Source organism: Sceloporus occidentalis, unplaced genomic scaffold (assembly GCF_023333645.1).
Source record: "Sceloporus occidentalis isolate IW3139 unplaced genomic scaffold, rSceOcc1.0.p SCAF_2, whole genome shotgun sequence".
NCBI classification, from domain to species: Eukaryota; Metazoa; Chordata; class Lepidosauria; order Squamata; family Phrynosomatidae; genus Sceloporus; species Sceloporus occidentalis.
Genome location: NW_028316982.1, coordinates 267605007 through 267630395, shown reverse-complemented (window position 1 = coordinate 267630395; position 25389 = coordinate 267605007). Strand labels below are relative to the sequence as shown.

Here is a 25389-nt window from a genome sequence, read left to right as displayed (position 1 = left end):
GGAACAAGCGTGTTTTCTGCTGCTCCAGAGATTAGGATATGGAGCAATGGATTCAAAGTACAGGAAAAGAGATTCCTGCTCAACATTAGGAGGAACTTCTTGACAGGGCTGTTAAACAGTGGAACACATTCCCTTGAAGAGTGGTGAGGTCTCCTTCCTTGGATGTCTTTAAACAAAGGCTGGATGGCCATCTGTCAGGGATGCTTTCACTGAGAGTTCCTGCATGGCAGGGGGTTGGACTGGATGGCTCTTGTGGTCTCTTCCAACTCTGTGATTCTATGAACTTTAGTCCTCTAGGTGTTTTGGACTTCTTCTTTCAGAAGCCCCAGTCAGCATGGCCAAAAGTCAGGAATTCTGGGAACTGAAGTCCAAAACACCTGGAAGACTAAAGTTTGGAAACCACTGGAATAAACTAAGGGTTTATTCCAAGGTGGCAAAGAGACTGACCACAATTTATGGAGAAACAGGTGTTTTCTTCTTCCTTGACAACAAGGACCAACTCAAGTCCTTTTAAGAGTGAAGTGTATAGTGAAAGGCTTTGACATCCCTATGACACAATAATGGTGACAGTATTCCTCAATGGCAAAAGATGTTTTGACTCCTCACAAGAGAAAGGAGAGAGAGGTTGAAGGAAAGTGGGGATGCTGGATCCAATTCATGCCGAGAAGGAGAGCATCTAGCTTCCCTTTAAAAAGGGACAGAATTAAAATTAAACTAAAAGAGGCAATAAGAGAGGAAGAGTTTGGCTGAAACTACCGAAAAGAGTGCTGGAGTGAAAAGTAACATTTCATCATGGAGACAGACTTGATTTTCCTGCAGGGGCTCACCCTCATGATAGCAACTCAGGGCAGGATAATGACTCGAAAGTATATCAGCTCGCTGGGACCCCGGCTTTTCCTGCTGGAGATGTTGGCTACTTTCCAGCTGTGCAGCTGCTTTAACATCCTGCGCCCTTTGACTGAACTGGAACCCAAGCCCCAGCTCTATCTTGGCCACCTTTATTCCTTCGCTGCTCTCCATTTCTACTTGACCCAGAATGAGAACACGAGCAACCCTGCCACCATTTTGGTCTACATCCTGCGGAAAGGCATCTCGATGAAGCTGGGCACGCTGAAGATCGTGGCCCAGTTCATCGGCGCGTTCTTGGCCATGTTCTATCAGAATGTGCTCTGGGCAGTCAGGACCAGTACTTTGCTCTCCAACCCCCACATCTGCAGCCATCCTCTCCAGACAGATCTATTTAAGGCCTTTTGCACGGAGCTGATAACCTCCTTCCTGTTCCAGCTTGCCGCACTGAAGTCGCAGCTGCAAGAGCTCCGTGTCCGAGCCAATGTGCTGGCCCTCGCCATCTCCTCCCTGATGTATGCAGGTTGGTTATCATCCCTCTGTCTGTCTCAAACAGTGGAGGAATAAAAGGAAACGAAGGGGCTGTACAGACTAGCATCTTTGGCTGGCCTGAGGGCAGAGTCGGAGCGTGGCATCTACACAACGCACACCCCGACTTCACCCCCAGGCCAGCTTAACGCTGCGCACCACACAACATGGCATGCTGCAGCACAGCACTCTTCTGGCACTGCGTCTACATGATCGGGGGCCTTGGTGTGGGGTTTGCCGTGACCCTGATCTGGCTCTAAGAGGCAATCTATACAGCCCCAAAGTCCCACGTGCTATGTGTTGGTCCAAAAACTTTAATTTCTTTCAAACTCAAACGCGTTTCAGGGTTGTCACTGAATAGCAATAGCATTTATATTTCTATACTGCTTCATAATGAGTTTAGTGCTCTATGTGCGAAAGCCAATTGCCCCCAACAAACTGGGTACTAATTTCACCGACCTACGAAAGGATGGAAGGCTGAGTCAACCTGGAGCTTGGGATCCAACTTGCATACTGTTCCAATATAGCAAGTACATTTCTATACCACTTACCAGTGAGCTAGCACTCTCTGTGTGGTTTACAGTCTGAAAGTCAATTGCCCTCAATAAGCTGGGTACTAATTTTACTGACCTATGAAAAGATGGAAGGCTGAGTCAACCTGGAGTCCTGGGATAGCACTCATATAACAATATAGCAATACAGCAAGTAAATTTCTATACTGCTTACCAGTCTGTAAGCCAATTTCCTTCAACAAGCTGGGTATTCATTTTAGCACCCTACGAAAGGATGGAAGGCTGAGTCAACCTGGAGCCCTGTGGGGATCAAACTCACAACGTTATGGCCACCAGAGCTCCTTTACTGAGTATTAGAAGGAGTACTCGGAGGATCCACTTTGATTGAGAGTGCTTACTACAACTGCAGATATTTCTGATAAGAGCCCCTGAAGAAAGCCAATTGGTGACAAGGCCTAAATACATTGGGCTTTTAAAGAAATTAAAGCTTTTGGACCATCAAGAGCACATGGGACCTCATTTCATTTTGCTTTTCTACTGTAAATACGTGCTTTCCAGTTTTTTGTTCTGGACCATCACACAGCACCTGGGACTTTGTTTCCTTTTATTCTTGTACTGTAAATACATGCTTTCCAGGATCCCCCCCCCCCCGTCCCTATCTAAAAGAGTGTTCCCCAAACTTTTTGAGGCTTCTACCTGCTTTCCTCTTTAGTAGCAACCCTAGCACACCCTTTCCCTATATCTCTTGATATTAGGTAAATTTCATACAACCAATCTCAGTCGCTGCTCCCTTTGCACTCAGTTACCCTGGGAGCAGCAACCAAGCAGCTGGCTGACCAGCAACCAAGAAGCCCCTTGCCCATGCTATCCTTCCAGCAAAGGCCAGTGTGGGCAAAAGCCTCTCAGATGCTGCTTATCCAATTGCTGCTACCAAGGTGACCAGGTGCAAAGGGAGATGCTTCTCCCTCTCGAGGAAGGACACTCCATCCTTTGTTGCGGTGGAGAGGGGTGCAGCTGGTGCGTATGTAGAGGGTTTACAGAGGCCACAGGCTCTGGACTGGACAGTGTTGTTTCAGTCCAGAGTGTCACCTGGTGCAGGAGGGAGGCTTTGGGGCCAGAGCTCTGGGGACAAGGCCAAAAGGCCACAAGTAAAGCAGCACCAGGCAATGAGGTGAGGAGACTCACAGCCGGGTGTCACCCCTCTTCTGGGGTGTCACCTAGTGCGGTTCACACACTGCACTCCTTAGTGACACCACTGGGACTGGAGATTGGCATGGATGGGAGAAAGGAGAACTTTTAACTACATGAGCCATTTCCCAAGAGTTGACCCCAGATATTCCTTCCCCAGAGACATGTCTTACCCACACAGCTTCAAAACATTGCTTCCTCTCTGAAGATGCCAGCCACAGATGCTTGTGAAATGTCAGGAATAAACTCTTCCAGAGCATGGCCACATATTCCTAAAATGTATGGGTTCTGGCCATGAAAGCCTTTGACTTCAAGTTGTTTTCACAGCTCCCTCTTCTCTCTGCCTGTCTGGTGAAAGAAAGCAGGAACAGCATTGCAGCTCCAACCTGCCAGTGAAGTCCTGGCAAAGCTCACAAAGCTTAAGCAGGGTCCCAAATTTGAAAGCTCCCTTTTTTACCACTACTTCTCCTTGCCACTATGTGCTCTAACTCCTTGCTCCAGTCAGTCAGTCTGTCTCCAAATAGTGTTGCACAGAAGCAATGCGCTGCACCCAAGCCTCATGAGAATTTCCCCAAAAGACTAAGAGAAGGAGTTTGTGTCGGGAGGTGATGAGTGAGGGACCCCACCACTCAAGTGAGAAAGATGTTTCATATGTGAAGTGCACATACACGTAAGCTAATGAGATGCCCAGCAAAAGGTGAGAATAGGTGTCATATATAACCAGTGGCATCACTGGGGGTGCAGGGGGTATGGACAACACCAGATGACACTCAAAGAGGGGTGATACCACTGGTCCTCAAATATCTGCGTTTTGGCAGAAATGGGCTGTGGGATTTCTCTTTTTCTGTTTTAAATAGTAAGAGATGGGGTGAGTAGGATGAGTCTCAGTGGGAGGGAAAAGGTGAGGCCCCAGATTTTTTTTAAAAAAATAACTTTTAAATTTCAACATTTTTTAAAAAAATGTAATTTTTAATTTTTTTTTACCTTCACATTCATTTCCACCACTTGAAACTTTTCACTTTCATTTTCACCACTTGCATATGTAAAATATGTTTAGGCTGTGCGTATGATATTGTAATTTAAAGGCATAATTTTAATGTTTCTAGTTGCTTATGTCACAACTGTTACCGTTGGATTCAGTGGTATATTGAAATTATGACTTATGGGTAACATCAATACAGAAAACATTAGTAAAGAAGGATTCTGTATGGTTTGGTATGGGATGAGGTTAATGGGGAGAGGGAATGACATCAATACGTGTGCCCTGTGGGTGAATAAGTGGGGAATGTTAACCCTGTGTGTGTGTGTGCCTTCAGGTTGCCTGTTGACTTATGGCGGATTTCAGAGGGTTTTTAAAGGCAAGGCATCTTCAACATAGCATAGTGGCTTGAGTGTCGGACTACAACTCTGGAAACCAGGGTTCACTTCCCCGCTCTGCCATGAAACCCATTGGGTTACCTTGGGCAAGTCACATGCTCTCAGCCTCAGGTGAAGGCAGTGGCAAACCTCCTCTGAACAAATCTTGTCAAGAAAGCCCCATGATGGGGCCGCCATAAATTGGAAACAACTTGAAGGCACACAGCAACATACAGTATTCAGAAGTGGTTTTGCCAGTTCCTTCCTCTGAAATATAGCTTACAGTACATGGTATTTATTGGTGATCTCCCATACAAATACTAACCAGGGCTGACTCTGCTTAACTTCCAAGATCACATGGGATCCGGTGCCTTTCGGTGTTTAATCCTGATCCCCTCCTTCCTTGCTCCCTCTTCCTTCTTTATGTCTTTGTTTCTCCATTTCTTTTATTATTGTTGAGTCTCCCTTATCTGAAATGCCTGGGACTAGAAATATTTTGGATTTTGGAATATTTGCATATATATATATATAATGAGATACCTTGGAGATGAGACCCAAGTGTAAACATGAAGTTCATTTATGTTTTGTTTACACCTTATATATGTAGCCTGAAGACAATTTTATACACAATATTTTTAAATAATTTTGTGCACGAAACCAAGTTTGTGTACACTGAACCATCAGAAAGTAAAAGTGTCACTGTCTCATCCACCCATGTAGACAATTTTTGGGTTTTGGAATATCTCGGATTTTGGCATTTGGGATAAGTGAGTCTGTAGTCACAGCAGTGTATAGGTTGTTTCTAAGCTCTGGATGCCTGTACTGTATTTATTTTTACTTCCTTCCAGTGCTATTTGCCAGACATGCAAATAGGTCTGCAGTAAGGGTGAAGATCCCTGCTGATGCTACAGCAGTGCTGAGGTCTGCTAAAACTGAAATCAGGGAAGGGAAAAGTTCCAAGGGAAGGGAGAGGAAGGGGGCATTTGAAGGCTTTCTCCCAAGAGAAAGGTGCAGGGTCCCCAAACCTTAGCCTTCCATTCAGCTTTCAGAGTACATTGCCTCACTGTGCAAGCAAAGCAAACCAAGAGGAAGGAAAACAGAGAAGTAGACTCTTAAGAGTGGAGAAGATGCGTATAAAAATATACTGTAATTTTTGTTTGTTGTGTGCCTTTAAGTCATTTCTGACTTATGGCAACCCTAAGGCAAACCAATCATGGGGTTTTCTTGGCAAGATTTGTCCAGAGGAGGTTTGCCATTGCCTTCCCATGAGGCTGAGAGAGTGTGACTTGTCTAAGGTCACTCAGTGGGTTTACTGCTGCATTTTGCAATAGCTGCAGCTTCTGAGTCATCTTCAAGGGCAACCCCACATAGACCTCATTGCTGTAGTCTAATCAGGAAATTTCCAGGGTATGAACTACTAAGAGGAAAGGACATAGCTGGTGGCCAAGTTGAAGCTGACCCTCAAGCCACAGAGACCACTGGACCTCTACCGACAGGGATAGATCAAGGAATACTCTCAAGCTATGTGCACTTAGCTCTCTGTATCCATGGATTCTTTATCCATGGATTCAAGCAGCTGTGACTTGAAAATATATTTTTTAAATTACAGTTGTCCCTCCCAATTCGTGGGGGATCCGTTCTGAAAAGAAAAAAAACCGCCAATATGCAAGTCTCCATTGATTGCAATGGCGGTGTGTTCCCGCGTGTGCCAAGAAACAATCCGGTATATCTGCCTCTGTACATTATGTAAACTCTTTGTGTCACTTGAATAATATTAAAAGCACTGCTGGATTAGATAAAGACCAGACTAGTCCAGCATTGTTCTGTGTCTAGCCAGATACCTGTGGGAAGCATATTCGCATGATATGAGCAATAGCAACCTCTTTGTGCTCACCAGAAACTGACAAAGATATACTGTTTCTTATAATGGGATTTATGTAGAAGATATAGCCATGTTATTCTGTAGAATCAGTACATAAAGAAATCTTGTAGCACCTTTGTAATTAACTGAAAGAAAGAAATTGGCAGCATGAGCTTTCCTAGACTTCAGTCTACTTCCTCAGATGGATGTGGGGTTTATATACATTCATCATGACTAGTAGTCATTGGTAGCTTTATGCTCCATTGATGCATCTGATCCCCTTTAAAAGCCATCTAGGTTGCTGGCTATTGCTGCATGCTGTTGGGTAGTAAATTCCTTAGCACAGTTGGCCCTCCACATTTGCAGCTTTGACTTTTGAGGATCTGATTATTCACAGATTTGATTAATATGTTTTCTTTAGAAATCTCTAGCTCCTCCAGCCCAACCCTGGGGCTGATGTCTGCCAGTCATCCTGGTGGAGTTCCTAGAGAGAACACTTCTGGGCATTTGTAGGTCTTCCAGAACAATTCTGTGCTCAATGTCTGGCAGATGCTGACCACAGATTTGCACTGGAGGACCTAGAGATCCCTAGAGAAGTGTTCTCTTAGGTAAAAAAACAAACAAAACCCCAGTAGTTTCCCCCCCTAGTTTTTCCACTTTAACAGGGATCCTGAACCCTTAACCCCAACAAATGTGGATGGCCCACTATATAACTAGGAAGTGTGTGAAGGACTTTCTTTGGTCTGTTATGAATCTCCACTATTCACCTAAGGTGCTTGATCCAGAGGTTTTACTGTTATGAGGGAGAAATCACCCTTTTCTGTGCCCTTTCCAATCCAGAATATACTTTGAAAGGCAGGTCTGTACTTTTTAAGGCACAATGATCAGAACTGTACACAGTATTCCAGGTGTGATTTGCTCCATAGATTTGGGGAAAGCCATTACACTATCAGCTGCTCTATTTCCAGTCCTGTCCCTCATGAACTCTTTTACATGGAATTATTCCAGAAATACTTGAGTTTAATCCAATATGTCCACTTGCCAGGGCTCTGTGTTCTAGTTGTTCTATGTATCCTGCTAGACACATATTATTCTCCCAACCTATTTCTTTATTGTAATTGTAATTGTAATAAAATTTATTCGGTCATTGACCAGTATATATTTCTTTATTCATTTGCCCATGTCTTGGAGCAGGAGTCATGAAGCAGCTATCATCAGAGCTTGGTGACTGGCATATCTCACTAGGCACCAGAAATCAGGTGTAAGATCTGGAAGAGGAAATCTCATACCTTTTGAAGGAAAAAAGGTTCGATTTATAACATATGCACATGTACACACACACACACACACACACACAGATTGAAAAGGTTAACACATTGTAATTTTTCTTGTCCTGCCGTCTGGCAACAACTGTTGTGCTATTGTATTATGAATTTTACAAGTATGTATTCTGAATTTATTAGCTGTAGTTATGTCCCATGGTTCTCTCTATCAGTTCAAAACAGCACACCTAGCTCTCCACCTCCCTAATTTATTATCACAATAACCCTGTAAAGTCAAGCTGAGATTGAATGGTCCAAGATCAGTCAGTGAGTTTCAAGCAGGGCAATGGCAAACCATCTGAATATTCATTGCCTGAGAAAACCCTGTGAAATGTATGGGGTCACCATAATTTGACAGACACATAATTGTGCGATTTGAACACACATAATTATGTGAATAATCTGAACATTCATTAGGCATACACTAACAAGACAATTATAGTGTATAAAATGGGATATCATAGATGTATATGTCCAGCATAAATTCCTGTGACTGGGACATTATCTTGCCACATTGATCCCAGGGCTCCAAGGTTGACTCAGCCTTGAATCCTTTCATAGGTTGGTAAAATGAGTATCCAGAATCCAGCTTGTTGGGGTCAGTTGGTTTACAGGTTGTAAACTGCTTAGAGAGTGCTGAGTTCACTGATAAATGGTATAAAAATGTAAAGGTTATTTTCTCTTAGCACCCAAAGGTTGCAACCCTCTCCCCAATTACCTGGGAGCCAGCCTTGATAGGACTTACTTCTGAAGTGGATACAGAGAGAGCTGCACTGAAATAGCTATATCTGTGCTGTGAAGTCAAAGGCTTTCATGGCCGGCATCCATAGTTTCTCGTGGGTTTTTCGGGCTCTGTGGCCATGTTCTAGAAGAGTTTATTCTTGACGTTTCGCCAGCATCTGTGGCTGGCATCTTCAGAGATTATGGCAAAACGTCAGGAATAAACTCTTCTAGAGCATGGCCACAGAGCCTGAAAAACCCACGAAAAACTATATATCTATACTGTTTGTCTCCAACTCCCAGAATTCCATAGCCTTGCGCCAGGGCAGTTAAAGTGGTGCCAAACTGGGTTATTTCTCCAGTGTGGATGCAGCCTGAGTCTTCTTTGCTGTTCGCTCCCTCCTTTTGCTTCTATGGCTTGATCGGTTCCACAGATCCAGCAGAGGCATGAAACAGAGGCCACCTGCCCATTCATCCTGCATTTTAAAATAAATGGTTGCTGGGTGTTCATTTGCATCATTCTTGGATGATAGCTTCTCTAATACAGGTTTGTTGTTAACTGCCTTCAAGTCAACTTTGACCATGGTGACCCTATGAATGAGAGACCTCCAAAAAGTGACCCTTATCAACTCAGCTCTTGCAGATTCATGACTGTGGCTTCCCTGATTCAATCTATCCATCCGGAATGTAGTCTTCCTCTCTTCTTATTGCCTCAACTTTACAAAGCTTTATTGTCTTTTCTAGTGAATCATTTCTTCTCCGGATATGGTCCAATTGTTGTCCTTATCCATTAGGCATCTTTGCTTCGAGGGAGAGTTTGGGTCTGATTTGCTCAGGGACCCATTTCATGGTCTTTTTAGCAGTCCATGGTATTCTGAGCACTCTTCTCTAGCACCAATCTCAAATAAAAGTTGAAGGCTTTCATGGCCGGCATCCATAGTTTTTTGTGGGTTTTTCAGGCTATGTGGCCATGTTCTCGAAGAGTTTGTTTCTGTTGCTTTGCCAGCATCTGTGGCTGGCCATATAGCCTGAAAAACCCACAAAAAACTAATCTCAAATGAGTTAATTTTCTTCCTATCGGTTTTCTTCACTGTCCAACTTTCATAACCATACACAGAAATTGGAAATAGGGTAGCATGGACAGTCCGAACCTTAGTATTCAATTATATATCTTGACACTTTAAAAGGGTCTTGTCTCGTTCTGATACCTACAGTCCTCAGATGGGAGTAAACTCAAGAGTTTCAAATACATTGACGCACATTATGTCCTAACATCTGTCAGTCTGAATTGTGTTTTTTGCCAGTGTGGTTTGAGCCTTGGACTGTGACTCCAGGGAGCAGGGTTTCCACCCCCCCCCTTCCTCCTTGGCCATGGAGACCTACTGGGTGACCTTGGGCAAGTCATCTCTCAGCCTCAGGGGAAGGCAATGACAAGTCCCCTCTGAGGAAACCTGCCAAGCAAATCCTATGAGAGGGTCACCAGAAGCTGGAAAGGACTTGAAGGCACTCAGGATGTTTGGAAGCTGGGTTGTGACCAGAGGAGGGTGAGCAAAATGGTGAAGGGCCCCATGCCCTATGAGGAAGGCCTTAGGGAGCTGGGGATATTTAGCCTGGAGAAGGTTAAGAGGTGATATGATAGTCCTGTTTAAATATTTGAAAGGATGTCATATTGAGGAGGGAGCAAGCTTGTTTTCTGCTGCTCCAGAGACTAGGACCCAGAGCAATGGATGCAAGCTCCAGGAAAAGGCATTCCACCTCAACATTAGGAGGAACTTCCTGAGAGTAAGGGCTGTTCAACAGTGGAACACACTCCTTCCTCAGAGTGTAGTGGAGTCTCCCTCCTTGGAGGCTGTCTTTAAGCAGAGGCTGGATGGCCATCTGTCAATGGGGATGCTTTGACGGAGAGTTCCTGCATGGCAGAAGGGGGATGGACTGGATCAGGGCCCTTCTTGGGGTCTCTTCCAACTCTACGATTCTATGATTCTTTATCTCTGCAGCATGCTGGAGATAGACTGAGAGAGAGTTAGTAGGGTCCTTTGAGTGTTTCTGGGTGAGCCAATGGGTTGGGAGTGGCTGGCTGCTGGGGTTCTCTGCCACCTACCTCTGTGCCTCCTGGCCTGCCCCAGCCAGCAGCAGGGCTGTCCCTTCCTCCCGGGGCGAGAGCCACGAGTGCGGACGCCTTGTTCCAGGGCCACCTGTTGCTGTTCTGGAGCCTCCTCCTCCTCCTCCTCCTCCTCCCTTGGGCAGCCCAATTGGGAAGAAGCCTCAGCCCCTCTCCCTCCCTCTCTCTCTCTCCTCCTCCTCCAAGAACCGGGGCCTCTCCATCGTCTGCGCGGAGCCGCCGTCGGAGCCGGAGCTGGGAAGCCAAAGGGAGGCGAGGAAGAGGCCAGGGGCCCCAGCCGTCCTCCTTTCCCGGGACCTGCTTCCCTCCAGGAGCAGTTCCAAAGGGCCCTCCATTTTAGGCATTGGAGCAGCTCTGGGAGAAGCAGGCGAGGCTCTGGCCCTGGGCTGCCCGAAGCCAAAGCCAAAGGGAAGGGAGGCTGCTGCTTCTCTGCCAAGCCCGTGTCTGAAAGGGAGGGAAGGAGAGCTCCCTGGCCCTGGAGGGGGCTGGAGAAGAGCTGGTGCCCAGCGCTGTGGCCTCAGGGCTCCCTTAGGGGCAGATGGAGGGCAGCTAAGAAGGAAGCCAGAGAGGACCCTGCCCTGAGGAAGCCATGGCTCTGCTGGAGGCCTGCCTCTCTCTGCTGGTGATGGCACTGACAGTGGTGGGCATCACTGCTTGCAGGAGAGTGGCCCTCCAGGCCCTGCCCCACAGGCCCCAGAGCCAGGGCTTCTTCTTGGAGCTGAGTGGGGCCTTCCAGATCGCCGCCTGCACCCACGAACTGCGCCTGATGGCCGAGCTGCCCCCCCAGCCCCACCTGGCCCTGGCCCTGACTTACCTGCTCACTGCCCTCCATGGCCTGACTTTGCTGGGTAGCCTCAACAACCCTTCCAGCAGCTTCCAGCTCTTCTTCAAGGGCAGGCTGACGGCCAAGACCTGGGGGCTACAGACTGCGGCCCACTTCGCCGGAGCCCTCCTGGCCAATATCTACATCAGACTAATCTGGAGATTGGGGATGGTACCTGTCCACTCCAGGGCCCTGGCAGAAAGCTGCACCGGCCCCATCCAGACCACCCTGGCCAACGCCTTCGTCCTGGAGCTCCTCTTCTCCTTCTTGCTCCACCTGACTTTGCTACAGGTTGAGTCCATGAATCACAAGACAAAAAGCCATTTGGTCGCTCTGCTGATCACCACCTTGGTGTACGAAGGTTGGTCCCTTTGCTTTTATGCTTCATTGGTACTCGGCCACGCTGCCAAAAGGATCACTCTAGAGATCTGGAAAACCCAAAACATGTAACACCAAAACCTGCTGAAATTTCTTACAGACATATCCAGTTAGACTAGGCTGGCCTTATTTCCTTGAGACAAAAACAGGGCATTGGGGGGTGGCAAAAATGGGACGGGGTTACGTAATATTCTATATGCATGAAAAAGGAAGACAATGGCAAAAGTTTTATTGCATGAACATATTTCAATTATTCTTCACTGACGGAACTTGTACAAAAAGTTTAGGTACACATAGAAGGGGACTGCATTTAAGCATGATGGTAGCAAGACTATTCCTCCAATGAAGTAACCTTACGCAGCAAATTTTGGTCTTTCAACACCTTATCATAAAACTTCTCACACTCCATGGCACAATTTTGTTGTTGGGGACAAAACGGGACAAAATTGACATTTATATTAAAATGGTAGAAATGTGGGGAAGGGTGAAGGTAGTGTCCTGTTTAAAACGGTACGTATGGTCAGCCTAAGTTAGACCCCTTTTAGCCACAGCCCATCTCCTATGCCAGAGTCCTGCTAGAATAATAAGCTTTTGCCTTCCAATGAAAGGACAACAGAGTGGACACAAAACTGTCTTAAGAGAAGCAGTTCCAGAAAGGGACGTTTTGACCCTTTCTATTACTCCTTAAGTTGTCTGGAACCATAATCATGTTTTTTATGACTGATACGTTGCAGTGTTATACAACTGGCTTTATATTGTTTATCTACATTGGACTTTAGTAGAGTACAATACTTCCTCCACTGTCAGAGGCAGTATGCATCTGTACATCAGCCATTGCAAAACATGACCGAGAGCCTGCCATTGCCAGGGTGACCGGGAATCCTCCTTTGCCAGGACATGTCCTACATTTCAACTTTCTCTCCAGGAAGAATTCCAAAATGTCCTCTATTTTGAGTATGACTAAGAAGCCAATTGAATAACACCATGTTTGCCGTTCTCCTTCAAGAAATAATACAGGATGTGTAATATAGCTGTAAATAAACCATAAGAACTGAATTTTATTTATATTCTTGCTTTTTGCTTTCATTATGTAATGGCCTGCATTTTTCTTGAATGTCTTACATTTTGTGGTGTCACAGAATCATAGAGTTGGAAGAGACCCCAAGGGCCATCCAGTCCAACCCCATTCTGCCATGCAAGAACTCACAATCAAAGCATCCCTGACAGATGGCTAGTCTCTGTTTAAAGATGTCCAAAAAAGGAGACTCTGCCACTCTCTGAGGGAGTGTGTTCACTGTCAAACAGCTCATATTGTCAGGAAGTCCCTCCTAATGTTTAGGTGGAATCTCTTTTCCTGTAGCTTGCATCCAATGTTCCGTGTTCTAGACTCTGGAGCAGCAGAAAACAAGCTTGCTCCCTCCTCATTATGACACCCCTTCCAATATTTAAACAGGGCCATCATATCACCTCTTAACCATCTCTTCTCCAGGCTAAACATACCCAGCTCCCTAAGTCTTTCCTCATAGGGCATGGTTTCCAGACCCTTCACCATTTTGGTGGCCCTCCTCTAGACACGCTCCAACTTGTCAACATGCTTGCCCTCCTTTGTGGTTAGGACATCTGGTCACCCTGTCGGTTGCACTCATTCCCTGTTTGGGGGCTTCTGATAGGCCTATGTTTGGGCACTGTGGGAGCAGAATGCTAGATTGTTGTTGTTAGCTGCCTTCGAATTGATCTTGGCTCATGGTGACCCTGTGAATGAGACATCTCCAAGCCCCCCTATCCTCTGCCTTCCTGCTCTGGTCTTGCAGGGTCAGGGCCATGGTCTCCCTGACTGAGTCTGTTCATCTGGCATGTGGTCTTCCTCTCTTTCATCTTCCCTCCAATCACTCCAGAATCACTGTATTTTCTAGTGAGTTGTGGCTTCTCATTATGTGGCTGAAGTATGACAGCCTTAATTTAGACATCTTGGCTTCAAGGGAGAGTTCTAGCTTGATCTGTTCTAGGACCCATTTGTTTGTCTTTTTAACTGTCCATGGTATCCTCAACACTCTTCTCCAGCACCACATCTCAAACAAATTACAGTCGGCGCTCACTTTATGCGGGAGATCCGTTCCGGATGTTCCTGCATAAAGCAAGAAGCACGTATACACAAGCCCCATTGGGTAGAATGGGGCTTGTGCTCGCTGCGTGCATGGGCGCCACAGGCATGCGTGGTTCAAGATTTTGTCTAGTTCTTTGATGGCTGCCTTCCTAATCTTCTGAATTCTTGACTACACTCTCCATTCTGATCAATGGTATTCAAGGTATGGGAAATCTTTAACTATTTCGGTTTCCTCACTATCTAGGTTGAATTAAGCCTCTGTGGCCATTATTTTTGTTTTCTTTAAGTTTAACATTAGGCCTGCCTTTGCACTTTCTTTTTTGACTCTCTTCAGTGATTGTTCCAAGTCTGTGATGTTTTCTACTAGTGGTATGGTGTTGTCCGCATATCTTAGATAGTTGATATTCCTTCCTCCTATCTTCACTCCTTCTTCTGTGTCCAAGCCTGCTCTTCTAATCCAGAATGCTAGATTAGATAGATGTTGTCTGAGCCAGCAGGGTTCTTCACTTTCTCAGTGTATCCAACCAAACCCCAAGTCCTTGAGCATGTCTAAAATAGCTCTCTATTTCAACTGTAGGTCTGCCCCTTGTCTTTCTAAGTTTCTGCTTCCAGGGAATGTTTACTATATTAAACTGTCTGCCCGTGAACCATAGAATGCCTGGGCATTGCAGAGACTGTGGCATGAGGGGGGGGATTATGGGAGATATCCTCCATTTGCCCAGTGGTCAAACCTATTGGGCTTCACTCTTGCTGGTTATGAACCCAGGTGTTGACTTCAGCACACCTAGCAATCCTCCTGTACATCCAAAGGAAAGATCAAGAGTGGTAGGGAAGAATTACAGAGCAGTTTCTTGCCTTTTCCAGTGCCTGCATTTGTTAAGTTTCCAAGAAAATCCATGGTTCCACAGAGCTTTGCTTGAAAGCCACTACTTTAGCCAAATTCGGCATAAGAAAGGCTCTCTGGCTATTCACTGGACAGAATTTTTGGGCAATGGAGGGATTTTGGAAGTTTTACTCTGAAAAAGCAACATTTCCAAGCTCTAGCTAGCCATACATGTTGAGGACGTCTGTTGCCTCCAGTAAAGGCCAGGTGGGGAATTGTGTATATAACCTTTGCTGAGGACAGTGAGATATCTTATCTTAAGAAAAGGGTTGCTGAAGTTTTGCTTGTTTGAACCAATGGTTGGTGTTGGGAGTATGAAAAGATAACTTTTTCTCTCTGCCTTCAGCCCCCCAGATCGCAGCTGTTTTTGTGGTGTAAATTGTATACTTTTTTTCTTGCCTGCTTTTTCTTTGGTTTCACATTCTACCCATGCTTGGCGGCTTATGTCCCAAATCTGTATGTGATACTTTGATTTGAGCCTGAGGCTTTCACGTTACAAGTTTTAACTGAGGTGAGGGTTGTCAGGGATGATGGGAGTTGTAGCTCTTCACCTCTGGCTCTAACTCACCACCTTGATATGCAACGGAGCTGACCAGCTTTGGTCAGTGGTTAATGCTTTTCTTCCAAGCAGCAGAGTTTCAGAGAATAGGCTGAAGACCCTGACAAACTCTCCAAGCCTTCTCACTCTTCTTCCTCAGAAGTCTCCAAACTTCTCGAGGATCCTGCTGGCTCTTGTATCTTCACTCAAGACACCAGACAACTCAGTAGTCTTATACAAAAGATCTACTTTATTCTACTATATACAAATACTATCACGATCTCTACAATCTCCAATACTCCAAACTACTCAACTATCCAACAACTACCCACAAAATACATTGGCAAACATAGCAATTATTATAGCCATTGTCATACACCACCCACTTAGTCAGTTTCCACCCAGTGGGCGTGTACATTCATTTTGATTGGTTCTCATAGTTCCACCCATACTTAAGGATTTCATCATTTCACCTTGTACACTTAATGAATCTCAGGTGTTTCCAATTGTACATTCTATAATTCTGTCCTTAACATTCAAGACTTCTAAATTACATTAGCTTTTTCACCTATGTGGCTTCTTAATTGCTTTTGCTTAGTCATTGTGACTTTCACATACATGTTTTATTTCTTCTACTGTATGTCCCATGTTGCATTTTCCTTAACAAGGGTAGTCTTTCTTAAGCAAATCCTGAAGCTTGCTTTATATACGTCCTCCCAGCTTACTCTGGTTATTTTTCCATGCAAGAAAGGCCTTTACTGGAGTCAGCTATGGAGTTTTATCACATGGGGGAAATCCCATGCAGAAACGGGGGGTTACACTAGAAAGAACCCATAAAAGTGGGTTGATTTTCACACGATGTCATGGTTAAACTTGTGATAACCTGAACAGAAAGTGGACAGAAAGTAGACAAAAGCCGCTCCTTTTTACTTTCGGGATTTTCTGAATGTTAAAAGTACTGTAGTGGCTTTTGTTTACTTTCTGTTTGGGTTAACACAAATTTAATAACGTGTGAAAATCAATCCGCTTTTGTGGGTTTTTTTCTAGCCTTTAAATCCTGTTTCTGTACAGGATTTTCCCTGTCCACAGATCTCTTATGCCTTTAGGTCCAAAGTGGGTTCTAGATTTGGCTTGCTGCAGTCTATCCTAGATGGTGGGAAGCAGAACAGATATAATGTAGTTTTGCAAGAGAGCTCTTAATGCTACACACATGCAAGCAGATTTAATTCTGGCACGGCCTACTTTTAAGAACTTAATATTTTTTTGTGTCTCTGAATTCTTTTAGTATTAGTTGTTACAGCTAATTGCATCTTTAAAACCTCAGCATTTAGTTAAAATGTCTGTTACTGTAGACATAAACAGGAAATAAATATTTTACTTTAGCTGTAGAACCTCAGTCAGAAGCAGATCACCCAGTCTGTCTTTATACAACAACATCCAAGCTATTGGCACAGGGGACTTAGTTGCACAACATTAAACATTAGGAACAAACAAGAGGATAGGTATATTTCTGTCTATTCAGCAGGGATGTTTAAATAACCTTGGTTAATATCTGCTGATGCAAACTGGGGCACATCCTTAAGTATCTTCATATTGTACATGAGGTGGATGGACATCTCTTGCTGAGGACAACAGTGCGCTTTCAGCAAAGAAGGCCAGTTCCCTAAGCCATTTATTTTTAAGTCAGGGGCAATTTCAGTCAGGTTTTGGAACTGTAAGAACATGAGCAATGGTTTTAAATGACTCCAGGTTTGATATCAATAAAGTTGTGAATTCTGTGAAAATTTAGGGATGAAAGATTAGTGTATATACTCATGTAAAGTCTAGAAATTTAAGCCAAAACAAATTGACCCAAAAAACCTGAGTAAGTACTGTACTTTAACTCTTATTTTAAAAAGGAAACATCCCCTGCTGAAAGGCAAGAATGTAATCTGTCCTGGAAGCACTGACCCCTCTCTACTCTTTCATCTATCCAACCTTTAGTATGAGCACAAACAGTTATGCCTGCTCATATTTTGTAAGTTCTTTGGCCTCATTTTCCTCTGCTCAATCTTTTAGATCCTTTGTTATCTGCTGCTAAGTTTTACCCTCAACTTATCCATGGGTGATATCAAAATCCATAGGTTTAGCTCCAAAACCTGCCCTTGACTTATACATCAGGTCAATTTATAGTCCAGTATATACGGTACATGGATGGACCAGCTTCCCTGAGAAGTGAAAGCATGGGATTATGAGGAGGCTAAGATCTACTTTCTTGAAGAGAAAGCAAACACAAGCTATGTTCAGAAATCATAGGTATATGCTTCACCTGTGCAGCAGTTCGTCTTTTGAATAGGTTCTAGATCTTCCTCTCCATAACACAAAGCAACCTAGTTTTCAAAAACAGAAGTAGATTTCTGACCACATGTATTTGGGTTTTTTTGACAAGTTGTGCAGCCCTCAGAAGGTCCCAAGACAGACATTTCCACCTGTGGATCTGCCAAAGTTGCTCAATTTTTTGCTTCTTAGGAAGAAAAGAAAGTTTACAGAGGAAAAGCCACTGAGATCACTTCACTACACTGCAGTGAAATAACCATTATCATCTATTGACTTAACAGCAATAAGAACAACTGAACAGGGAAAGTAACATGGAATACCCTTTGGAGTTCGATCTCAAGGTGCAAACTGTCTAGAACAAGCTAAAAGACTGTATAAACTTGATGCTTGGGAATATATTTGCTTAAATTCCAGAAGTTAAGCTATTATTTGTAGCAAGCAAAGCTCCTAATTGTCAAATACTGGAAATTCTCCACAAGGCTTACTTATAAAACACAATGAATTGCAGTGGCAAAAAGATACTGCTCTTCCAAAACAAGAGATTTCAAGAAATCTAATCCCTGTTGCCTCCGTCTGGGCAAATCAGGTGAGAGCATTCAATGGTATGCTTAAGTACGCATTTACCGTCAGTAAAAAAAAGAAAAGTAATCCCGTGTTCAATCTTATCTCTTTTGGGAGTGAGCTCATATTCTGAGCTAGTCTCTGTTTAGCATTTGAATTTTTTTTTTCGTAACTGGAGTCATTAATTTGTCAGAGTGTCTGTCCATTCAATTATGAAAAGGAAAAACTCTCTGTTAAAGAGCAAAATAAACACATCTCTTATTCCACTGTTGTTGACTTCTTGAAATACTTAAGCAGCCATATAAATTCCATGCTGTATTTGTGCTTTTAGAGGCCTGTTCCAGTATTTAGAAAAACTGCAACTTGAACAAAAAGAAGGCATTACTGAAATCAACGGAGGCTGGATGGCCATCTGTTGGGGTGCTTTGGTTGTGTATTCCTGCATGGCAGGGGGTTGAATTGGATGGCCCTTGGGGTCTCTTCCGATTCTATGAAACATAAGATGAAATCAGATCACTGTTGAATCTGCACTTCTGTGAAATGGCAATATGGAGTATGACTTTGTGCCCTTTGTTGAAAGGAGAGATGTAATGAGGCAAGGCAGGCTAGCTTCATGCTTATTGTTAACTGCCATAGAGTTGACTTCAACTTATGGTGACCCTGTGAATGAGGGACCTCCAAGTCATCCTAGCTATTATCAAGAACCCTGCCAGGTCTTCCAGACTGAGGGCCATGGCTTCCTTGACTATCTATCTGGAATGCGGCTTTCCTCTTTTCCTGCTGCCTTCCACCTTACCAACATTATTGCCTTTTCTAGTAAGTCATGTCTTCTCTTGATATATCCAAACTATGACAGCCTCAGTTTAGTCATTTTGGCTTCTAGGGGGAGTTCAGGATCAATTTGCTCTTAGACCCATTCGTTTATCATTTAAGTAGTCCATTCTATCTGTAGAACGCATCTTCACATTTCAAGTGAGTTGATTTTCATCCTATCAGCTTTCTTCACTACCCAGCTTTAACAACCATAAATGGAAGTGAAAAATGTGATGGCAGGCACAATCCTAACTTAAGTATTCAGTGATATATTTTGACACTTCACAACCTTGTCTAGTTCCTTCCTGGCTTCCTTTCCAGGTCCTAGTCTTCTTCTGATTTCTGTTTCGCTGTTGAACAGCTCTTATTACTGTACCAATAGCATCAACCACAAACCATCAGCTTGATTGGTGATGAAATTCCTTTTGTTTGTTTGGTAATTTCCCCCAATATATACATTTCACTTGCCTGTACTATAGCCCTCCAGTATCACTTCTGTAATCTAGTACTGGGGTCAAATAGATTCCATTTAGCATACACACTAAATTTAGTTAATGATAGTTTGTAGTCTGGAGTTCAGCCTGAATCATTAGAAAAAGGCCACCTCGGTCCAGCCCAGCTTTGTCTGTTCCAGGTAGCAATGACTCTTCCAACAGAATCTTTACTATGCTGCCTGATCCTTTTAGTTCAAGATGTCAGCCATCAAACCTGGGACCTTCTGCATTCAAGGTATATACTTTGCCTCTGAGCTTCAGCTCCTCCTCCATTTTGCCTCCTGGCAAACAAACAAACAAACAAAAAAGGCAAACCAGCAAACCAATCCAAACAAAATAAACCCACATTCTCCATGTCTCTTTCATATACACACATATGCACACACTTTCTTCATTTTCTTAATAAAAAGACAAATCTGAGGGGTACCAGAGTCATTTTGGCAACAGAGTTGATGTCTCTTTGTGCAGAACCAATTCTCCATTTCTAAAGGCAATTTTTGCCTAAAATTCAAAGATATAGCCATGTTAGTCTATAGAACCAGTATGTAGAGAGATCGTGTAGCATCTTTGAGACTAACTGAAATAAAGGAGTTGGCAGCATGAGCTTTCGTAGACTTCAGCCTACTTCCTCAGATGCATATTTGCCTAAAATGGTATTAACATTCTAGTCCTAGAAGAATATCATCAGAAGTAACTCAGGCGTCTCTTCCAAGTCTCCTTCACTCCTGCCTGGGAGAGTTTCACAATCCATAAAAGACACATTTCCACACACGGCTTTCTGGTCATTGTCTAGCTCTGTGTCTAATACTGCCATTTTGCCATCTCAGCTTCAGTCCTGGCTTGCAGTGTCACTTTGCCAGTATATTTCAGCATTTAATTCCAATCCTCCTGAAATGCCATTCTCTGGGAAAGCAATTTTTATATAGTCATCTGGTACTAAAAACAGCTCGCTGAGAATCATATAACACTTGCCTTTCTTCACATTCTGTTTTATAATCCTAAACATTAACCAAAACATCACTTGTCCAGCTCAGAAGTATAACGTAGTGTCCTGTCAGATACGGAAGACAGTTGCCCATATTATGCAACGTGTGTTTCTGCCCATACATTATTTAACAGCAGGCTGAAATTGCTGGTGTTGGAATTGTAAATGGAGGAAGATGGCTAAGGGGTTAAGGCTCCTGACCCAGTGCTCTATAATGAGAAACAAGCTGTCTTTAACAGGAGGGAAGAGATCCATAAAAGCCCAGAGTTTCTTACAGAACAGACACTCCCTGGAATAGGAAATGGACAGTCCAGATTACAGTAATATTGTCAATTATTTGAGATACAAAGATAGTTTCATACTGCCCTTAGTTATACCCTGGACAGATTTCTACTGCACTGTACGGCACATGCAAGTTTTTCTAACACAGCATAAGCTGAAAAATGTCATCTCTGAAAATAGTTGTTTTTCTTCAAGCAGCCACTTCTGCTGAATCATTCATTGTGGCTCTGTTTGCTATTGGCGTTAGCTTTTAGTTATAGCAAAGTGATACTACAGTCAGCCCTCCGTATCCATAGATTATGCATCCATGTTTTCAACCATCCACACAGCTTGAAAATATCCCCTGCCAATAAAAAGCAAATCTTGATTTTGCCATTTTATATAAAGGACACCATTTTATTGCCCCATTTTATATATTACTACTTGATCATCCTCTGATTTTGGTGCAAGGGGGGATCCTGGAACCCAATCCAGTGGATACCAAGAGCCCATTGTAATTCTGGTCCATTTACAAGGACAGTTGGAAACAATTTTATGATGGACCAGCTAACAAAAGATACATACTCACATTTGCAAAACTGGCTTCAGAACCTACCAATGTGGGAGTTCAATCTGCTGTCATGAGATAACTAAATGTCATTATGTAGTTATGCTTAGTATAGGGTTGGGCAGTCGCTTTCTTCCAAGTTTTTTTAACTGCAGTGCCCATAATCCTGTACCAAAGCTTATGCTGGTTGAGGAGATGGAGTTGTGTTCCCCATCCCACTCCAAAAAACCATCTTTAATTGTTCACTACTGCGTTAGTGGCTTTGAATGATTTGTTTACTTAGTATTTAATTTGTTTTGTTTTATTTATATACCGCTATTCCAAAGATCATAGCGGTGAACAGCAAGTAAGCTAATTAGCAAGTAAGCTATTTATACAACACTTTACATTCATTATGTCCGTAACTTGGTGAACAATCATGTAAGCCTGGTCTAGTTATTCTTACATTATATGATGGATGGAGACCTGAAATAGATGTTTTTCTTGGCCTAGGCTATCTAGCAAGTCCGTGACTGAGACTGGACTTATTATTATTATTTATAGTATTTATACTCCGCTCTTCAGCCAAAAGGCTATCAGAGCGGCTTACATTATTTTAAATTAGACATTTTCCTGCTCTCAGGCTTACAGTCACAGCTCTGCCTCTTAAGCATTGTTCTATGCACAATGCGGTATGTGAGCCAAGGAGAATTGCTGGAGGGCTGGATGTGGGTTGCCTGAGGACTCCAGTGTCAAATCTCTAATTCACCCGGGTGGCCTTTGGGAAGACACAGCTTTGCAGGACCAGTTTTTATTTGTAACAAGGGATCAGGATCACCAGACCGCACAGGGATATTGTCGGAGTGAATGCCTGCTATGCACAAGAAACATCATCATTGATTATTAACCTCTCCAACACAAGCCTCTGGCATGTCACCAAAAACAAACATTGCTTTTTTCAAGAGACTGCTGATAGCGCTTGTCTCTTACCTTTGGAATCTCTTCCATTTGGGAGTTTGCCAAATGGACAGTTTGGTCAGATTCCTTTTCAAGAGAGTTTGCTGGTTGTCTTCTGTGTAGATCTCCAAAAGACCCAGTCCCCAACCGCACTGCTCAGGTCTTGCAGACTCAGGGCTGTGGCTTCCTTGACTGAGCCATTCCACCTGTAATATGGTCTTCATATTTTCCTACTACCTTATCGCTTGCCATGTATCATAGTCTTTTACAATGAATCCTGTCATCTCATAATATGTCCAAAGCACAACAGCCTGAGTTTAATCATCTTTGAATAAGAATTCAGGTGTGATTTGCTCAAAGACCCATTGATTTCTCTTTTTGGCAGTCGGTTGTATCCAGAGTCCTCCTCCAGCATTGCATTTCAAATATGTTGATTTTAATCGCTGTCAGCTTTCTTCATTGTCCACCTTTCACAACCATACATAGAAATCAGAAAGACTGTGTCCTGGACTTTGGTATCTAATGATGATAAAACTTAAAGAGGACATTTCTTTTTGTCTTCTTGTAGGTGGACACCTCACAGGAGCCATATTTAACCCAGCTCTGGCTTTTTCTATGCACTTAAGTTGCTTCAGTGAAAAATTTTGGAATTATATACTGGTGTATTGGATAGCTCCTTGCATAGGTAAGTGCCTTTATATTTTATTTACGTGAGGATGAATCCTAATCCCAAGAATCCAGAGCAATAGCCTTAGTTAGGGGATAGCTTTGGTGAACTATAACACTTTCTTAAGAGAACTCTTCTTTCAGCTGTTTTGAAAATGCCACGTCCCACACTTCCTTTGAGTGCTCTGTAGCCACTTTTGTGGTTTACTGTTAGAAGATAATTCTGTTAAAATCACGTTGGATTTAAAAGAGGCTGCCCTATACACTGCCAGCACTGATAGTAACAGAAGAGGATATTTTAATGGAACTGTTTCAAACTATTTTTAAAGAAAAAAAATTAAGGAAACGAGGAGAACCCGCATGGTGTAGCAGTTTGAATGTTGGTTCAGGACAGTAGGGTTGACATCTTCACCATGAAAACCCACAGGGTGACCCTGGGCAAGTCACACTCTCTCAGCCTAAAAGGAAGGAAATGGCAAATCTCTTCTGAATACATCTTGGCAAGAAAACTCTAGAATAGCATTGCCATACGCGCAAGTTAACTCGAAGGCACTTAACAAAAATAATGAGCAGGTTTCGGTTTAGCTATAAATTAAGAACAACTACAGCAACATAACTGTTAACTGTATGCACAAGTGGGAGTAATGTTCTTTATGAAGTTACTCATTGTAGATGTCTGCAAAGGGATCTTGTAGCACCTTTGAGATTAACTGAGGTGACAGTGAGGGATCTAAGGAAACACAGTCCAGCAACATCTAGGCGGACAGAATTCCCAACCCCTGGTTTTATATATCACACTTTCCCCCTGCTGAAAACATGTGTGTGAATTTTGCTCAATAAATGAAACATAAACATCAGCTTAATCACATCTTTAAGCTATCATTTAAATGCCCCAATGTCAGTGCCACTTCCTCTCCCTAATAAATTTTATTTTACTAATTCATTACTATTTAAATTGCCCAGTAACTAAGGTTATCTGAGTCATTTACAAATTCAAACTATAACACATGAAATACTGATGTAAGAATTACAAGAGTAATAAAACCAAATATAAAACCAGCCACAGGGATAAAAAAATACATAGATCAAGATTGGGGACAGGTGAATTTTACAGTTACTGTGTGACAGCAGCAGCAGAGAATGTGCACACCTTTAAGGACTGAAATCAAGCTTACACAAAATTGGAAGTGTGATGCTCTGCTGTTGCGTGCTAACAACATTGCATGCTATTGCGGCTAACTATTGGCCAATGTATGGTCTTCAGACAGTGCCTTCAATGCCTTTTTTATGTTTTTATCATTTCAGGGTCTGTGTTGGTGGTCATAGCATGGGATGAAATCCTTCCTCTGATGCGAAGAGAAGCATAAAATGTAGAGGAGTGCTTTTAAGAGACTGTGAGCGACATTTTGTACACACAGAAGACATCCAGGAAACTGGGCATTTCTACAGCTTTCAGACACTTATTCTGGAACATCCTTACACAGTTTTATTAAACAGTATTTACTTGTGCCCTTGAACACACAAGACTGGTTTTTCCAACCTGAGCCATGGTTTTAAATTTCAAATACGTGTTAACTTTAAACAAGATGGTCTCTTTTTGACCTATCCTCCAAACTTAAAGAGGGGGAAAATTAAAATAATATCTGGTAAATGAATCCCTTCTTAATTTTATCTTGTGCAATTTAAGCATGTTACATTCAAGATAACCCATCTCAGGCATCTTGGGAAAGAACCTGCTTCAGATCATTTCTGCACACATTTTCTCTCCTATTTCTTTAGTCAAACCTGCATCTACTGTTACAGAAATCCTATTAAAGCTGGGCAGGGGTTTGGAGAGCATCTTCCAACACATTTTTATCCCTTGAGACAAGGTGAGCAGCTGAAGGGAAGAGTAGGAAACACCGCTGAATGTTTTAATAAGTCCCCTTTCACACAGCCTGGAGCCCAGAATGGTAGATTCTGTCTTAGTTGTATGATTAAAATGGGGTCCATGGAATAACATTCAAGGTCACAGTTTCTAGGATAACTAATCTAGGGCTCAGAACTGAAAATACTCAGCTTTCCCCATCTTTTTGGACTACAGAAGCACCTTGATGCTTCTTTTCAGTCACATTTTCACAGTGCCATTCTGTCAAAAGTGTCAGTTTCACGCATTACACGGAAAAACTTAGAGGAATCAAAACTGTCAACTGTTGTCACTTGAACTCTGCCACTCCTCCTAAGGCTTCATCTTACACCAGCAGAAGGCTTTCGCTAAGGATTAGAGAGGCCAGCTAAGGGCAAAGTTCAGTTCTTTACTTCACAGCACTACTTACCTTAAAAAAAAATCCTGCAGTGCTTCTGTCCACCAGTATTTTAACATACACTTTTAACAAAAGTGGTGTGGATGCTGAATATGTCAGCCTCTAGCAATCATAGCTAACATTTCAAACCAGGCTGGGATAGAGCTATACTAGCTGTTAAAGTGCTTTTGTGGGCTGAGAATTGATCAAAAGTGTAATTTTTTTCCTGACATGAATGTTTCTAGGTTACCTCTTTCTAAATTTTTGCACTCACTTCAGACCAAAGGATGAAGGGAGAGGAAGAGAATATCAAAAGGGGGATGTTT

The 25389-nt window shown here is 43.1% G+C and overlaps 1 protein-coding gene across 3 annotated transcripts; it reads left to right on the top strand.

The window, feature by feature from the left end:
* The first annotated feature begins 535 nt into the window (after positions 1 to 535).
* AQP11 (aquaporin 11) lies at positions 536 to 24290 on the top strand. Of its 3 annotated transcripts, none has more exons than XM_089512976.1 (3): positions 536 to 1369; positions 22684 to 22800; positions 24087 to 24290. In XM_089512976.1, the coding sequence occupies exons 1-3, from the start codon at positions 793 to 795 to the stop codon at positions 24146 to 24148; spliced, it is 756 nt and encodes a 251-aa protein (XP_089369102.1). In that variant the 5' UTR covers positions 536 to 792; the 3' UTR covers positions 24149 to 24290. The 3 variants fall into 3 exon arrangements, with proteins under 3 accessions (XP_089369102.1, XP_089369101.1, XP_089369103.1); XM_089512975.1 differs by lacking the exon at positions 536 to 1369 and adding an exon at positions 10620 to 11639; XM_089512977.1 differs by lacking the exons at positions 536 to 1369; positions 22684 to 22800 and adding an exon at positions 10620 to 11639.
* Positions 24291 to 25389: the final 1099 nt, after the last annotated feature.

What these genes read in the sequence shown, in the direction of transcription:
- AQP11 (XM_089512975.1), top strand. Translation starts at nt 11,045, where the DNA reads ATGGCTCTGCTGGAGGCCTGCCTCTCTCTGCTGGTGATGGCACTGACA. An exon ending in CACCACCTTGGTGTACGAAG is followed by an intron (nt 11,640 to 22,683) that starts GTTGGTCCCTTT and finishes GTCTTCTTGTAG; the next exon opens with GTGGACACCTCACAGGAGCC. An exon ending in TTGGATAGCTCCTTGCATAG is followed by an intron (nt 22,801 to 24,086) that starts GTAAGTGCCTTT and finishes TTATCATTTCAG; the next exon opens with GGTCTGTGTTGGTGGTCATA.